At 43.3% G+C, this 18,494-nt stretch overlaps 2 protein-coding genes across 3 annotated transcripts in view; both read right to left on the bottom strand.

Moving 5' to 3' along the window:
* LOC134462146 (rootletin-like) overlaps positions 1-7,563 on the bottom strand; it is a 74,329-nt gene extending 66,766 nt beyond the window's left edge. The window contains exons 1-5 of the mRNA XM_063215034.1: positions 7,096-7,563; positions 6,051-6,177; positions 4,442-4,587; positions 1,306-1,497; positions 226-309 (exon numbers count right to left, since the gene is read on the bottom strand). Of these exons, the coding sequence (XP_063071104.1) occupies positions 226-309; positions 1,306-1,497; positions 4,442-4,587; positions 6,051-6,177; positions 7,096-7,167 (621 nt within the window). The 5' untranslated portion in view covers positions 7,168-7,563. The remainder of the gene's footprint in view (positions 1-225; positions 310-1,305; positions 1,498-4,441; positions 4,588-6,050; positions 6,178-7,095) is intronic.
* A 2,129-nt stretch (positions 7,564-9,692) lies between these two features.
* Positions 9,693-18,109, bottom strand: necap2 (NECAP endocytosis associated 2). 2 transcript variants are annotated; one of them, XM_063216365.1, is made up of 8 exons: positions 17,935-18,109; positions 16,887-16,987; positions 14,916-15,020; positions 14,660-14,744; positions 14,151-14,259; positions 13,315-13,462; positions 12,189-12,300; positions 9,693-11,197 (listed from the first exon to the last, which is right to left on the bottom strand). In XM_063216365.1, the coding sequence occupies exons 1-8, from the start codon at positions 18,027-18,029 to the stop codon at positions 11,152-11,154; spliced, it is 801 nt and encodes a 266-aa protein (XP_063072435.1). In that variant the 5' UTR covers positions 18,030-18,109; the 3' UTR covers positions 9,693-11,151. The 2 variants fall into 2 exon arrangements, with proteins under 2 accessions (XP_063072435.1, XP_063072436.1); XM_063216366.1 differs by having other exon boundaries at positions 14,660-14,741.
* Positions 18,110-18,494: the final 385 nt, after the last annotated feature.

Genomic DNA, 18,494 nt, shown 5'->3' with positions numbered 1-18,494 from the left:
AGTCTCAGGAAAACTGGTCATCCTATCTTGTAAAGGAAATTGGACCCTAACATTTGTTTCTATTCGGAGGTTTACGACTAACTCCAATTTATCAGATGTGTTTGTGGGGTTGTGGGTTGTACTCTTGTACTTACAGTGATCAAATAAATGGGAAAATGTATGTTTAAACGCGGAATATGGTCTATAGTACATAGATAAAAAAATATGTAAATGACTCTGACTAACGTTGAGTTTATGCTGCTCCAGCTCTGACGTCTTCTCCTGAAGGATCTGCTCCACCTCTCCACATCTCTTCTTGTACTGTAGCACCTACACATAAATCAATATCATGATTATCACTATTATTATCATCACATTATTATCATAATTATCATCATAGATGTACATTTTTGGCCTCAGTCGTCGTTCAAAATGGCTACGACACTATACTGTTATGCCTTGGACCTGGGTTCGATTCCGGTTTCCGGTAATTTTCCAGTCATCCCCATCTCTCTCTCCCACTCCTTTCCTGTCTCACTCTCTCTGTCCTACTGTATCTGAATAAAGGCTTAAAGGCCCAAAGCATATCTACAAATAAATAAAAAGTGAAGGTACATTATTTTATTTTTCCATCCCTTAATCGCTTCCCCAGAGCCCATCCACCCACTCAAACCAAACAGAGAGAGTGTCCTCAGGCAGCCGTCCCAGGTTAGGAGTAGACAGCCAAGGTTAGCAGTACACATCCCAGGTTAGCAGTACACATCCCAGGTTAGGAGTCTTTCCAGTGAATTCGCTGAAGCAGCTGATCCTTCTGAATACAAATCCTCAGCCAAGTAGGTGAGCTGAGCTCCTTAGTCAATAAAACTGCCTGCCACTGCGCCCTGACCAACTGGACAGCAGGCTGCCTCTACTCTCAGCCTTTGGCCTGGTCCTATACCCAAAGCACAACACAGATCTCACAGTACAACAATGGAATTGGGGATGGGAAACGGACTACTGTGCAGTAACTTGGCCTGCAGTTTCTGTACGAGGAACAGTATCTGCCAATTACAACATAATTAGATGAATATTTTATGATATTGATATTTTGGCCTGTGGCTTCTGTATGAGCTGCATTTACCTGCACTAGCTCTAGTTCTATTTGTATTCTATACACTGTTATATTCTATTCTGTATTCTCACCAGTCAGTAGCTTCTCTACCGCTGCTGCCTCTCCTGGTAGGTGGTGAGAGGCTGTTCTATTCTATTCTATTCTATTCTATTCTATTCTGTTCTATTATATTCTATTCTAATACAGTTTTGAAGAGGTGAAGACATGTGGGGTACCTTGGCCTGTAGTTTCTGCACTAGCTGAGCTTGTCTCTGCTGCCCCTCCTGGTAGGCGGTGAGTTTGCGTTTGTACGCGGCCTGCTCCTCCTCCAGCCGTCTGCGCAGGTCCACATTCTGCTGCGCCAGGCTGCGCGACTCCAGGGAGTCATGACCACCATCACCCGTCTCCAGACGCAGAGCCTGCTCCAGCTGGAAGCACACACACACACACACACACACACACACACACACACACACACACACACACACACACACACACACACACACACACACACACACACACACACAGGTGCAGATGCAGATGCACAGACACACACATACACACATGCATGCAAATGCATGACACACACACACGCACAAACACATAAACATACATAATTAACGATGGATGCAGTGACTGCTCCTGCTGTAAACACACACACACACACACAGGTGTATACACAAAGACACACACATGTAAACACACACACAGTCACACAAGCAAACACACACCATGTACGAGAATATGCATACTAATCTGAAGTGAGATTAACTGAATTGAATCAAATACTGTATGTCATGGAAAACACCTTTACATATCGCACGTGCATAATTCACTTCTATTTAGCAGACACTGTGCAGGAAATGGTCAAAAATGGTCAAAAAGGGTAGGCTACTGCAATTATGTTGCTCATTGAAACTGGGCTGCCAATGGCCAAATTTGATCTTTACAGGAAGGTTTTCTAAGTAATAAACAAATATTTTCTAGTATGGTCCAAGTACAGTCATTTTTGCAGCTAAAAATGGCTATTTTTGGAAATTCAAAATGGCGGAGAAGATCCCCCTTTTCATGTATGAAAAGTGCAATTTTCCCAGTCATAATGAATACTTAGAATTTGATGGTGGTGGTAAGTATTCATGAGAAAGGTAACATTAGTGAATGGGCAGCATGAATTCTGGAAATAAACAACTAAAAATCTCACACAGTGTCCCTTTAAGCAGACATAGCGTTTTTTTGTCATTGAGTACAATAAGTATAGTCAGATATCATTTTACAGCAGTAGTGAAAGAATATCAGTGAAGTCATTCGTCAGCTTCAGCAGATATTGCAACCAGTGTAATTCTCAGTGACTTAAAAGCTTCAGTCCACGCCATGTCCTTAGCCAGGACAGTTACCTTAGTTACCTTAACCCTGTGGCTACCTGGTAACCAGCCACAACACAGTCACTTCTCTCCATACAAAATATATCCTTCTTGTTTGAACAGCACTGCTCATATCAGTGTGCTGTGTATATTGACAGCTTTACGAGGGAAAAATATGAAATACAGCGACGACTTGTAAATTTAAGGCTGTTAAGTGAAAAAGTAACCCTTTGTGAGGTGTTAAGACACAAGAATGTAACAGAGGGACCGCTCACAGCAGTTTTGCTTTCCAATAACAAAGAGCTGAGCTCAGTAAACAGACGTCAAAGGGTGAAAGGGGATGCTGTATAGCCCATCTCCATGGTGACCTATGCTGACCTATTCCGTCAGAGCTGGCCAGCGCTACAGTCATAAACACAACCCTGTTCTCCTGGAAAGCCAGTGCAATATACTTGCATGTGTGTTAGCATATACTTGTATACTACTAGTATACTTGAATTTACCTGGCTATGTCACTAGATGAAAGGGTTCTGCCTTGCTCCACAAACATTCATCTGGAACTAAGCTATATGCGTAGGTCTGTGAAAGTGTGGTCAAAAAATCCTTGCACGTGATTGGGGAAACCACTTGTCTGACATTTTTAATGAGGTGCTACTTTAACTTTTCACAGATTTGAAAATACAGAACCAATGTCGACGAGTGAGTCCATGCGAGCGGGCATTGTTCTCTGAAACAACTGTCGTTGACTACGTCACATTTCTGAAAATCCTGTGATCCGGACTGGTGCGGTATGGCGCTTCTGGAGCAGGGCAGATATGAAGATCCTCCAGACCCTCATGTGAGCTCAAGAAGCTGATCCGGGAATACACAAGGGTCTGGCGAAGGACAGGTTACTTCAGAATAGCTTTCTAAATAAAGACACACTGGAAATAGTGCCTGAAAATATATTTCAACAAATCTGGAGGGAGTTGTTTTGGACTAACAAACTGTCTAGGAGTTCAGCTAGGACACCTGAAATAGGAACTGGTATAGCCATCAAATCCAAATCAAATTGCTTGATATCAACAGAAAAAAAAACTGCTCCTGAAATATGTTTCTACAGAAGTGGGGGGGCAGGCCCTATAAAACACAAAATTACTTTTAAAAACAAAGGATCCCTAACTTTGATGTGATATTTAACATATTAGTCTATATTAGATGTTACACAATGGCGTCCAGCTGCATAGGTGGCCTCTGCTAGTCTCTGGTCTCCCCACCCTCTAATTCACCCCCAAACCCTCTCCATCGGGCCTGTTTACAGTCGCTAGGGGTGACAACCGCTATGGCAACAAGCCACTTCACTTCATTTCACTCCAGGTTGCCTAGGAAACGGGTCAAACTCTTGAGGAGAGCCCAACAAAGGCGGCCATAAGAGTAGGAAGGGGAGGGGCTTCATCTGTATGCTGATGATGGGCTTTAAATTAGAACATGTCTTGCGCCAAACCAGCTCCCACAGATGTCAACACGCCCTCCTCTCTTCCATAAGCACCGACAAATCAAAGCATTACAGTACAGACAGCCATGGATCAAAACAAGCCAAAACAGACAAATGCAACAAGGGCTATCAGCCTCACGGTCAATAAAGCCATAGCTATAGTACCACCTCTCTCCTCTGTGTCTGTTCTTCTGTTCTTTGTGTCTCAACCTCTCGACTTTGGGCCTTGATTTTATACAGCCATAGTGTCATGGCGGCGGAGTGCCTTTTCATTCATTCTTTATTTTAAGTGAGACTCAAGAATAGTCCATCATAAAAAAGACAGACTAGACAGTCAGTATGACAAAGAGTAAACACAACAGAAAACCAAAACCAAGAGAAAATGGTACACATTTCTCCTCCTCCTCCTCCTCTTCATCATGGCACAATTTGGGAGCATTAACAGGGTTGCGGACATTCATCCTTTACTTCAGTTATTCTATTTTGTCCAGCACCTGTGCCACTGTGATGTGCGCGCATCCTCTGCGTTCTACTCACCCGTTCACTGATGGCGCTGTATTTGATGGCCAGTTCGTCTCGGTCGGCCCTGCTGTGTGCCAGGAGGTCCTCCAGCCTTCCCAGCTCCCCCTGCAGCACACGGTTCTCCTCTTGCAGCGACATCAGTGAGGACATCGCTCCCGGCGCTGGACGCAAGTGTGTATGTGGGTGGGGGTGGGGGTAGGGGTGGGCGTGTGTCAGTGTGTGTGTGTGAGAGAGGTTAAGTATGTGTGTGTATGAGTGTCAGTGTGTGTGTGTGCGTGTGTGTGTGTGTGTGTGTGTGTGTGTGTGTGTGTGTGTGTGTGTGTGTGTGTGTGTGTGTGTGTGTGTGTGTGTGTGTGTGTGTGTGTGTGTGTGTCACACAGGAAAGGGGAGGAAGGGGACAAAGACACCAGGTGTAAGTGAAGTGAAAGGGATGTGTGTGTATCGCTGCTGGGGAAATGCATTGAGCTGTTATAAGCTAACACAACACTCTTGGAGGTATCACATCATATCTGGTTAGTGTCAGATCTCAGAAGCTGCTGATAATACTAACAAAAAGCATAATCTGTAATGCAAATACGGATGCATTCTGTGTGCATATGAGTATTCTGCGTACATCTGTGTCAAGTACCAAATCATATCTGACAAGCATACTCACCTCAATTAATCCTACCTAGCATGCACTCTCTCACACAAAGCATTATTATCCCAGCTGTACTCAGTAGTACCCAGTAGTGCATCAGTAGGGCATCATATCTGATCCACAGCAATAAGCTTACCTAGTAATGCAGACGGTCTGATCAGCATGCTTACACTAATGCTCAGGAAATACACAGCGTCATGCTTGAGCAGCATACTCCCAGTAATACAATATCATGTGAGCAGCATATTCACAATATTATTACAGCCACAACAATAAGGTGACAACAGAGGCTCTGCTGCCCTAAAGGGGCTCTGCCTCTTACTGCAGATGGGGTCGCCGGCAGACCTATTCACTATTTGCTGAAAATACTCAATTGCATCATAAAAACATTGCTATGGCATTGACGAGATTAAGACATAGCCAATACAATTTTGGTGACAGTAAGGTTATAACATAGGCTGTGCGCTAAGGGGTTAGTATAGGATGACTGGACAAGTCAATAAAGCCAGGTCTTTTGGAATATGTGGCAGTGGGTTGTAGCTTCTAAATCTGGCCTGCATAGCCACACTAATAAAGTATACCCTCAACAGCAGTACACTAACAGAAATATAGCCTAACATGATCACCATACGTATAATAATGCATCCAGTCTGACCTGTATACTCACAGTAATACAGCACAATCTTATCAGCATACATAATAGAAAAGCATATCTGATCTGCATACAGTATTCACACACTTTTGAAATATAATCTCAACAGTAATGCGACATAATCTGATCATCATCTATTATATCATTAATGTAGCATGTCTGAGAGGCATGCTCAGTTACTTAGCATAATATTAAACAATAATATTAAATGTGCATTCTAAAACTAAGTTTACGAGAAAACGAAAGGCCAAATCTAATGTGTTTCCAAAAATATCCATATACGTGTGGACGGCTTCTGATAATAATGCGTCCTATCAGAGCTGTATACTCACAGGTGTCTGTGCCTAGGTTCTTGGTGACGATCTCCCGTACGCGTACAGGTAGACAGGTCGGGGGCTCGTCAGATGGGCCCTGAAGGGTCAATCGCTTCTCCTCCGAGAGGACACTCTCTTCCAGCTTCTACACACACACACACACACACACACACACACACACACACACACACACACACACACACACACACACACACACACACACACACACACACACACACACACACACACACACACACACATATGTGAAGCACACACCTAACACACATGCTGTGTTGTATTTATGTATTAACTGTGTGATGATGCCATGTAACATCCCTTCATCATCACACTTAAGAACAGAAAACACATCACACCCACAGACAGGATGGTCAGCAAAGCCACAAAGTCACAGGAGCTTTGAGATGGATACATACATGTGCCATTAAACGGTACACCAAATGCTTAAATGTAACATTGAGAAATGTCTGAGAAACATACAGTATGTAGCAAAACAATAAAATCAAAGTGATAAAAGCAAAGTCTTCTCAGCTGAGTTGTGTTCACTCAGGCTGATGGTGTACCACAGTACTCAGATGTGAGCTCTCTATCCTCAATGACTCCTTTGATTGCCATAAAATAATTCTTTGTTTTGTATAACTACAAGGCGCAGGCCCCATGTTGATATGATATTACTGTGTGTTATTGCATGTTAGTAATGGCGTTTACAGCACAGTATGAACTAGTTTGGGCCTTGGCCGGCCTAGCTCTGGTGCAGACGCCCTGGTCTGAGCAATATCTCCAGAGCAGGTGGCCTCTCAGCGGTAACAGTAGGGCATCCGCCGCAGTCTCTGGTATATTTAGCACTACGTGACTAGACACAACCACCTCGGCCAACAGCATCACTGACGCACCAAAAAAAAACACACAAGGCAGCACCAACACTAAAACCTAACATAAAAAAGCAATGAAAGACAACACATAACCCATTGAAATAAATTTCAACTGACGTGAATGACAGTAAATGGAAATGAAAATAGAGCGCTCAAATGGAATACACCATCACCTGTATGACCGCTTCCAATTTGGACTCTCCCTCAACTTCCGTTGAGTCAGTCAATGTCGACTCTTCAGACATTTCTGTAATCCGGCAGGAAGGTAGGCAGGCGAGCAAAAATCAAAAGTGCCAAACTCCTCTGAGGCCACGCAGGACAAGTTTAAATGTCAAAGCCCCCAAGTCGGATTGGCTTTGAAAATAGGATTACTCCTTCGCTGAGTGGTCTACATGGTCAGTTTCAATCAATCCCACAGAAACCCTACCTAATCGCCTTGTAAAAAAATAATATTGTTGCCGAGACTAATTTAATGTGAGAAAGGACAACAAAATCCCCACAAGTACAGCATTAGATTCAGTTTTGCCGTTTGGATCCTGAAAACTCCAGGGAATAGAAGGCACGTCCCCATCCCAGGTAGCTACTCTACTCCTCTACGCACCGTCTCCAGAGACTGAAGACGCTCACACTGAGATTGAGGACGAGAGGATTAGGAGATTTCCACCCTCCACCCACTTCCCACGTGCACACAAAACCTTCTCTTTCCTAGTCTGGAATCAGTAGAGCACTGTAATCGTCCTTAATTTAATCGATCCATTTCAAATTGACAATGTAGAAAACAATATTTTACGCATAAACATCATGACGCTTAGCCCACATTCAAGTCATTTGGGCATGGGGCGAGTTACGTGATTTGGTGTGAAAGGAGGATGGGTGAGGGGCCCTCAGATGGTCAAATCACTTCAGTACCATCATCACCATAGAAACAGACATCAACAAAAGGTTTCTTTCCTTTCTTCTCGGAATGTCATCTCCAGAAAGGCAACTCCGGGTTCTTGCGTTTTACGCAGCAGTATTTTTGGGCGATGTAGGGCAGAGTTGTCCATTTAAAAGCTGGGCTTCCATGGACCTTATCATTTCGGAGCTTTGATTAATATATAGTATGGAATTAGCTTTTTTAAATGCAAAGCTGTTTCTTAATTGGTTCTCTGGTGTGTATTCCCTTTATCTTAATTGTAATTACGCATTAATTGCGCGCGTAATTGAACCTTTGTGGAAGAGTAGACTAATTGTTAGCCAACGAGTTAGCTATTTTTATAACAGGTATGCCCCACCACAGGATAATAATATACGTAGTCTCGTGTTTTATCTCACAGTTTCCTACATTTGAAAGGATGTAGTGCGTCGCTGGTACCCTGGGGGAAACTTTGGTATTGAGCGCCCCCGTGCTGCTGATATTGTGAAGTCCACGTACCGACAACGAACAAGACATCTGATGTTCCAAGTGTAAATAAAACTTCAGCTCTTCAATTTATGCCACAATACACTGGCTACTGCCAATCAATGACTACCAATACGAACGTGATAGCTGAATAGGGCTAAGCAATAAATCTGCATGTCACTACCGGCGAGCTAGCCAGATAATTTGACCAAAAGCTGAGAAATAGCCTACATATTGTGTATTGATACTTAGGCTACACTTAATTCAGCATAATGTTTATCCACTGCTTGTCTGGTTTAAACCAAAGTGGAAACACTTCGTCAACTAGCCCACTTGAGCAACTCAGCGGATGCTGTGCTTCAGATGCCAGCTGTCTTGACGCAGATTTGTTGGTAACCGCCTGTTATCAGCAAAGTTTTAGCCTGTTGAGGCAAGCTAATCGCCGACATCCAGGAAAGCATCGATGCTTGATGCTTCCTCTTGAGCAACATAGTTCTTCTTTTTGGGGACGCATGCACAACCAGAATCGGGGGCTGTGCACTGGTCTATCTAATCACTTCTAGCATTGTATATCAAGAATATAATTCTTACCTCGTATGGACACAGCGTGAATATATAGTGGAGAAATGGGTCATGCTGGTTCTACAATGTCGTTTACCGCCCTCGCTAATATTTTGAAATGAACATAGTAGAAACAATATGTCGTTGCCGATCCATGCCGATTTGCTACATTGGAGCTTTTCCGGGGTGGGACCAACAAGCAAAGAAATGAGAGTGGCCAGCCTCCTTTCCTGACACTTTCGCTTACAGCAGAGCTTCAAGAACTGCGGACACTTTGGTTTCTACCCAGAGGACTATGATCTCTCCGAGATCGCCCCTGGGAAAGTAGCTGCGCAAATGTAGCCTAAGATTCCTTACTTTCTAGTCTCCTTTTTTTGGTAAGACTAGGCAACAGTAGGTCTTCTGTCAAATGAAATTGAGAGGAATGGTTGAGAACATCAACTCGCCCTTACAGAAGTTAGTTATACTCACCCCATCGCTGCTCATCTCTCCTCGCCATACACTACAATAGAAGAGTGGCCAACTGAGGAAATGCGCACAGAAGCTTACCATGGAGACGACCAACCCTCACCTCACATGCAGTAATGTTTTGGTTCCCAACACGTTCCATTTTACTACTCATTACAACACTGTGTAATCAATCTCATAAAGGTAGACAACTACACCATGCCAACAGGTGACACGAAAACAATGGTGACAAGAAGGACTGTCATAGGTGTCAAAATCAAATTTCTGTACTCTGTATTCTGTACTTTACTTTAGTTTTAATGGGTGAAGCTGCAGTGTCAAGTACAAGTAAATGAAATAATGAATGAATGAATGACATCATGAGGGGCAAGAGGGAAATGTTTTATTTATTTACAATATACTGTAACTTTACATTTGTACAGGACTTATTTTTTTTCGAAGGCACTTCCAACAAGTGTTTAAAATACATGTAAAGCTTTCGGCTTATTGAGCACACCCTCTCTTCAGGATTGAAGGCACATAATTAGGCAAGCAGAACAGGGAATAACAGAGATTACGCAGAGAAAGGAAGAGAAGAAAAATCACCCAAACAAGTACATCACACAAACACACACACACACACACACACACACACACACACACACACACACACACACACACACACACACACACACACACACACACACACACACACACACACATTATTGTGTTTTCTACACAAATCAATGGCACTTTGCAACCAGTGCCTAGTTAACTCACACACAACCACACACACACACACAAAATTGTAGCCGATGGCTCAGTGGGTGCAAGGGCGGAGGCTGCCTTGTCCAGTTCAGAGGGAGTCTATAATCTTATTAAAACTACCATCTGCTCAATGGACACTGCTGGCCCACACACACACAAACACACATACACACACAATCCTTCAAACTTACCCATACCCCCACACACTTACCCATACCCGCCCAAACACACACCACCAGTCCTTCACTTGTACCCATTACCCATCCCTACACAGTTTCACCTGCGAGGTTCAAGAATAAAAATAAAAAAACATGCCAAGATACTACAGTCGATGCCTCAAACATACTTGTAATTCTGGACGAAATTGATAAGACCACTCAGCATTTTGAAATGGTCTCAAATTCTCTTAGATTTGTATGTTGGCATTCAACCTCAGCCATGGTAATAGAGAAGGGATTGAAACATAAGCGCAATAAAAACTGACCAAAAAAAGTGAGAACAAAAAAGAAAGATTTAAGAGCAAAGAAAGGGTCTTGGGGGGGGAAAGGCACTACCATCACATGGAATGCATCAAATGTTTAACCTGATTGGACGGCAAGAATGAACTATGGAAATTGAAAAAAAGGAGAGAGAAAAAAAAGAAAAGAAAAATAGAGGAACTGGTCGAAGAAATGTTACAGCAATTCCAGCTGTGCACATTATGAAAATGCGATACTAACAATAAAAAAAAGAAGAATGCAGCACTGGATGCTGAATCATGCTACGAAAAGTGTCAAGTAGATTTTTGCCTACTGATTGGTTGCATAGGAAAACGTCAGTACAAAAATAGGACGTCTCGTACAAAAGGCCTACTGTTGCAGTTTGTATCATGTGAAAAACACATCTGTACGTACGCACGCACATACACACCTACGGTTCATCATCTGAGTTTAGTGTGATTGTGTGCCATTTCTCTGTCCCTTCCAACCCCCAGTAATCCACTCTAATGGGGAATGTAAAAACAATTAAAAACTAATTCTCTTTGAAAACGACAAAAACACACAAAAAACAAGAACATTTTTCAGTCCAGCTGTTAAAACTGCACCCATCCTGACTTTGTGGACGATTGAGAGGCACCACTGTATGGAGGAAAGACAGAAAGAAGTTGATTAGTTTCAAACTGCCAGTGTTTTTGGTAAAAGCATACACTTGTAACAGGGGGGGCACCAGCTGTTGCCTAATGGCTACAAAGTTGGTCTTAAAATGATGGTTGCAGTTTCAAATCCCATACAAGTAAGGAAAGTGTGAGTGGTCACACATCGATGGCTAAAGTGGCCCAGAGCATAACATTACTGTGCATTATATTACATTTAGCAGACAATTTTATGCAATGCAACTTGCAAAAGAGGACACAATCAACCACATAATGATGAAGGGGAAAATTGTTGTAAAGGAACATTTTTGAGTGTTAACAGCGTAATAAGATTAACGCAGATGAACAGAGTACAATTGCAGTTAGCAAATACTTTTAGCCTGGGCAACTTGCATAAGAGGGCATACGGTTTGCAAGCAAGGCGTGTAACACTCCTTTATTGCTCAAAGCACTGTACTTAAAAATAACTGTAAGTCACTTATAATGGAAAAAGCCAGTAATTGTAAGCCACAATAAAGTGTAAGCCATCCTATTAAACACACATACATACACATACATGTGATACAATGTAATACCTGGTCTATGTGTCAGAATGTGAACCTTATTTGGGAGCCTGTAACATGGCTAGACGTATACTACCCACAGTACAGGAACCTTATTTGAGTGCCTGTAACCAGCCCATGCTAACCTTATATGTGACATCATTAATCAGACTAAGTAGAATTACTGTATATGAATCATTGCCAGATGAGACATGCCACAAAATGCTCAAAATCCGCCTGGAAACACTAAAATCCTGCCCAATTTGAACGAAATTCTATTGCCTTCTATGGCCATAAATTTGCAGAAAAACCCACACAAAATGCCCTTTTCACACTCAGACGGCCATCCTAAGCAGCCAAATCGGGCGTGGAATCGCCCAATCTGGCAACACTGACTGTAGTCCCAGTATTAGCTGGCCTCATGCGGACACCTACCCAGAGCCAGCGGCGGTGAAGTCCCCCCAGAGGTCCTGAGCAGGCTGGGCTGCAGCCGGGGCAGGGGCAGGGTCCGCAGGGGCATCAAATCCACCAAAGTCCAACAGGGTGGCTGGACACCAAGAGAAGAAAAGATTTAACACAATCAATCAATTGTTTATTTACACATTACACACAAGTGCATGATCCATATCAAAGTGTACAAAGAGTAAGAATAAATAGTGAGACAAAGTAAAAGATTAAAAATAAGAGGCAAATACAGAACGATCAGACATATTACCACACCAGTGTCTCCAGTGTCGCCTAAGCTTGGAGAACCTGGGGTGTACTCACTTTCGTGATATACTGTACATTATACAGTTACAGGTCAATAAATAAGAGCAAATTCCAGACATTGGCTACGTTTACATGACAATTTTAATTCAGAATTAACTACCTTTAATTCTGAATAAAGCCTAATTCCGCTTTGAAAACGTCATGCAAACACTTCACAATTCGGAATTAAATGAAAGATCAAAGTAAAATCGATGGAACTATTTAAATCGGAATTATTGATTTGGAATTAAAAATATGTAAACGTAGCAAATGATCAAGGTTATTGTAATAGTTATTCACTATCTAATATAGTGTTCTCAGGGTGTGTGTGTCTGTGTGTGGGAATGATTATCTAGCCGTTTTTGGCTGATGCTCTATGTGTGTAATGATACCCTTCCTATGCTGGACTATGTGTGTGTGTGTGTGTGTGTTGTGCGGAATTATGTGTGCGTACGCCGTACTGTACGTGTGTGTGTGTGTGTGTGTGTGTGTGTGTGTGTGTGTGTGTGTGTGTGTGTGTGTGTGTAATAATACCCTCCCTACCTGTGTGTGTGTAATGATGCCATACCCATGCTGTGCTGGGCTGTGTGTGTGTGATGATGCCATGCCTTCCTGTACCTGTGCTGGACTGTGTCTGTGTGTGTGTGTGTGTGTGTGTGTGTGTGTGTGTGTGTGTGTGTGTGTGTGTGTGTGTGTGTGTGTGTGTGTGTGTGTGTGTGTGTGTGTGTGTGTCTATGTGTGTGCGTCTATGTGTGTGTGTGTGTGTGTGTGAGAGTGTGTGTCTGTGTGTGTGTGTGTAACGATGCCCTACCCGCGCTGGGCTGTGCTGGGGCTGCAGGTTGCGGTGCTCCTGGGGGAGGGACAAGGCCTCCAGCTTTGACTCCCGGCGGGGGAGGGAGTAGCCCCCCGGCCCCCATGGCGCGCCCCTTAGCCCCAGCTCCATCCTTCTTCTTTATATTCTGGAGGGGGGTGAATAAAACGGCCATGAGCTCTGTTTGTTCCCGTTAATTTGGAAGGACAAGAATTCAGCGTTCTCTCAATTGCCATGACATAGGCATAGCCCTAGCAGCCAAAACAAGTGGGAGTTGGGGAAGCTAATAATAACTAAAGCCTCTGCATATACAAACTAGACCAGTGGTTCTCAACTGGAACAGTCTTGGGACCCACCATTTTCCACTCTCATTCGGTCCCGACCCAATTTTTTTTAGCATTCAAGTCAATTCAATGCAATTCTCAAAATGTAACCAAGACTCGAATGACTGGTTGCACGCTATCTATCTCGCATAAACATTCAGATTGTATCTATGACAACAGATGACACAGAGTTCACTAACCTTTCACAATAAAAGTTGTAAATTGTTGCAGGAAAAGTTGAATTTTTTTTTTTTTTAGAATTTAGAATACACCAAGGCTCCGCGACCCACTTTTGGGTCGCGACCCACCAGTTGAGAAACACTGAACTAGACAATGTCAACAGCATTCCCTACATATATGTGAACATCCAACAATCAACAGTCCAATATAATACGAAAGTATAGTAACTGACTGATGTATATGCCTACAAATAACATGGAGAACTTTTTTTTAACAAAGATATCGTTTATTTACTGTGATCAATAAACATCTCATGTAATGTAATGTCCATACCCCGATGCTGATTTTGATGGTCTGTCCCTCCTTGAAGCCCAGGTCTAGTTTCGGCACTGTACTCTGGTTGGCCTCTTGCTTGGCGAGCTCTGACTCCTGTTTTACCCACCTGGTTTGTGCAGAGGGTACAGAAAACAACACATACACTAAGTTACGTTGATTTCTGAAACTGATATATTCTTTTTGGGAAAAGGTGCCCTCAGCCTATAAAAACCTAAATATCTCAGCCTCCAAAGCACATAACATGAAATAAGTTGCATTTAAAAGCTAAGACACTCATTAGAATGTGTTCATTCAGCTCTAACATACCCACATTTATAACATTAATAAAAAACTGAAATCTGAAGAGCCTGAATGCTGCGTCTATGTTACTCCAATCGTCTACGTCAATGCAGCGTGCGGTATATGCAACATCAGGTTTAAATGGGTTAACCGAGTCCCCGATATGATGGCTAGCTACCCATCAGTGCAAATCAGTTGTTGTTTGCGGTAGTGTTAACGTAACTCACTTGAAGTGGTCCTGTAGTGCTACGTTGAAGTCAAAGGAGTCTCCACGGTCAGCGAACCCCAGACCTATAAACGCATGGCGCCCTGCTGCAGCAGAAAGACAACAATGAAGATATGACAGGGACAGTAGAGTCACTATAACAAACAGCTAAGCATTAATTCAACCCTTACATTTTTGTTGCCTCTTATGTATGCATTGAATGAACACTGCAACATTTAGACTGGCAGTACTCAGTCAGAACACCACACTATTCTTACCATTTCCATCCTCTATCCGGACGACAAAGTATCTGCTGGAGTCGGTGACGGCCTCCACAGCGATGCCTGGGTACTGGTCTACTGGGGCCTGGGCAAACAGCTCTCCTGCAGGGGACAGGAATACACAGCATTACATTACAGTACATGTGTTACACTACATATAGCACACTCAGCAGACACTTTTGTCCACAGCAACTTAGTTATTTACAGTAGGTACAAGGTATTGCTTACAGTCAGTCCAGGGGATAGTATGAGCAATGTTGCGCTTTGCTCAAGAGCAATTCAGCTCGCCCAGCATGTAGTGGAGCTCGCCCCTATTCTTTCAACTGGAGTGGGATTCGACCCATCAACCTTCTGACCCTAAGGGGGCTTACATAGTTGACGATAACGCTACGCTTCAGTTGCCATTATACACTATGCATAGCAAAACGGGCCCTCTTCCTTTAAGCTTACTTTTTTTTAAAGATATTCTTTGGGCTTTTATGCCTTTATTTTGGGATAGGATAGGACAGTGCGAAAGTATGACAGGAAATGAGTGGAAGAGAGAGAGAGGGTAAGGATCTGGAAATGACCTCAGGTTGGAATCGAACCCGGGTCCCCAGGGTAATGGTACGGCGTCTTAGCTCATTGAGCCACCACGCCCCAAAATGTTTGCTTACTTGACGTGTGTTACATGGATTGTTACTGGAGTAGATAATTGCATCACTGTGGAGGATGCGGTTACATGCATAAATGATGCACGTTGATGCACATTACCTTTCATTACTTGTGTCGACTATGCAAGACCCCCCCACCCCCCAAGACGATCTGCCTAATCAATAGCCCACGGCTGACCTAAACAGGCCACAGCTGTGTAAACATGACAAGAAAACCTCAGACCCACTGAAATCACACAGCACATTGGGGGGCAGTGCACACACAACAAAGTCAGCATCAGCGTTTAACCCATAACACATCAGTGTCCATAATAAGAAGTCCTCAAGTCCTTGAAGTCCTCAAAACAGCTCACAATGGAACACAACCAAACTGCCTTTACGCCTAACGCCAGGGACACAAACATGCGAATTTGGCCAAGCAAAGCGAACTTCTCCATTCATTCCTATGAGGGAAGCGAAGGCAAGCGAACAGGAGCGAAGCAAAAGTATTCGATCAAGTTTAAATGTTATGCTAACAAGGAGTGAATTTCGCCAGCGGTGGCAATCAAATGAATAAAATAAATGTTCCATTCTATTTGATTCGCCATGACAACCTGATGACCATTGAGCCGACAGAATGGAACACTGAATTTCGTCTCTCTGCGCTTTGCTCGTTTAGCCTGCATGTGTCCCCGGCGTCAGGGTGCACAGCAGGCCAGCAAGAGGCCCAAAGGAGCAGTACGGGATAGACGGTACCTTGCGCAGGGTACCTCAGTCATGGAGGAGGAAGGGGAACACCACAGAACCATACTTAGGGTACCTCAGTCATGGAGGAGAATGGGGGAAAGCAGAATACCTTGCTCAGGGTACCTCAGCCATGGAGGAGGATGGGGGATAGACGGTACCTTGCGCAGGGTACCTCAGTCATGGAGGAGGAAGGGGAACACCACAGAACCATACTGAGGGTACCTCAGTCATGGAGGAGAATGGGGGAAAGCAGAATACCTTGCTCGGGGTACCTCAGTCATGGAGGAGGATGGGGGGATAGACGATAGCTTGCTCAGGGTACCTCAGTCATGGAGGAGGATGGGGGAGAGCGCTGGTTACTCACACTGCTAAATCCGCACCCTAAACTCACCTGCTGATATCAGAAATCCAACCAGCAACCCTCTGGCTACAAGCCCGACTACTCAATGACTTGCACAAGTTTCACAACTTTCAGTGTGCAGGAGCTTTATCAGGTTTTTTTTCCAGACCAAAGACCCATACCTCTTCTCCAACACACCTGCCAGGTGAGGCTTGAGGTGTGAGGTGAGTTGATTGGTAGCGAGCTCACCTGAGATCTTGTCCTCCATCTTGATGAAGGCTTTCTTGCCCATCGCTGTGATCTTCATCCTGCCACTCCACGCAGGCTCGTCCAGCTTCCAGTCCGCCGCACTGACACACACACAGAAAAACACACAACCCTTAATTATTATGGCTACCACAGTATCACATTGTAATTATAAACATTGCTATACTTATGCTATAAATATCACAGTTTTTACATCACAACATTCTCATTACATAACATTACACTGTCTTTATTAATAATGACATTAGCATTACATTTCATTACTTAAATTCATTACTTGACACCTGAATTTCCAATCGGGGATCGATTAAGTTACTCTACTCTACTCTACATTATTACATGGAAACTACATAGAAATTGCTTTTGTTTGTTTGTTTGTATAGCACACTACATCGTTGACTCATTCTTCTTTCTCGTCTTCTCCATGGTCGCTTGGTTTGTTTTAGAGCATTAGTTAAGAAAACGTTTTAAGTCGCCAAGTTTGCTGCCACTGCAAACAACCCATTGCGCTATTTTCACCTCCTCCCAGTCTCGGCCACCGTAGACTGTGGCGTCTCGTGCCTGTGGTTCCTGTTCTGTAACTTCACATAATGTTCACTATCTAATTTTCCATAAGTAATGTTTACAAATGATGAATCAACTGACACAAGGTGTAGCGTGAAAAGTCTGCTTCACAGAGTTGTTTGTTTTCCCGAAACAACCCCACATCACCACCAGATAAAAACATCCGCGTTTAGTTAGCCACACCAAAGTTTTTAAAAGCAGGAGATTCTGCTCTGCACTGCAGAACGAGTTAGATAACTAGTCGTCACCTACATGGTTAGAAAGAATCCAAAAAATGAACTTTTGTTAAGTTAATAAACGAACATCAATATCATATCACCAAACATCAACCCTGAAACTAACACCACTTGTCTTCATGCCCCTCTCCTCTCTCTGGCGCTATTTGCAGTGTGTGTTGTCTAGTTGGCTAGCATAAACCACTGTGCCCGCTTCGGTCGGTCATACAATCCATTTCACACATACTCACCGGTATCCACGATTCGTTGCTCGAGGTGGAATTTTGTAAACATGAACCTCTGGTTTTACACAAAGTATTGATTCGTAACCGCTGTCTTCAGCCATCTTGCTCAACTCGTCCAAGAAACTTTCGAAGTGAAAAAAAATGACCAGGAACACACACAACCAACCCCCCACACAGCAACTAAACCGTGGTGGATTGCACTAGCGCCACCGGTGGAAAGGATGAAAATCCTTGCTGAGAGCTGTCACCAGGATATGCTGGATACATTACTGGCATTGTTCACGTCATTCTCTTCATAGGTTGTGTGATATGGCCGTGTGAATTACCTTTGCATTTGGAGTTTTCATTCACAACACATTATTAGCAGACTGCATCAATGAAAACTTAAATATTAAAACATTTTCCAAAACATTCCTCTATTTGTCACTAAGAAGCTTAGGGTCAACTGATCCAAAATTGACCTTTGCCATCAGATTAGAAGATGCATGGCCTATAGCCTATAGCCACTTAAAAAAAAAAAGAAATACAGAAGTGTTTGAGAAAGAGGGTTGCAGGTTTAAATCCTA

The sequence above is a fragment of the Engraulis encrasicolus genome, chromosome 14 (assembly GCF_034702125.1).
Source record: "Engraulis encrasicolus isolate BLACKSEA-1 chromosome 14, IST_EnEncr_1.0, whole genome shotgun sequence".
NCBI lineage: Eukaryota > Metazoa > Chordata > Actinopteri > Clupeiformes > Engraulidae > Engraulis > Engraulis encrasicolus.
The sequence above is the reverse complement of the archived record's forward strand: the minus strand, read 5'-3'. Positions and strand labels throughout refer to the sequence as shown.

Excerpts from the sequence above, each read along its gene's own strand:
- necap2 (XM_063216365.1), bottom strand. The coding sequence starts at position 18,029 with ATGGCTGAAGACAGCGGTTACGAATCAATACTTTGTGTAAAACCAGAG. Across the intron at positions 12,301-13,314 it reads CCCAGCACAGCCCAGCGCGG|CCACCCTGTTGGACTTTGGT; the intron begins GTAGGGCATCGT and ends CTTGGTGTCCAG. Across the intron at positions 11,198-12,188 it reads TTCACCGCCGCTGGCTCTGG|TGGTGCCTCTCAATCGTCCA; the intron begins GTAGGTGTCCGC and ends TCCTCCATACAG.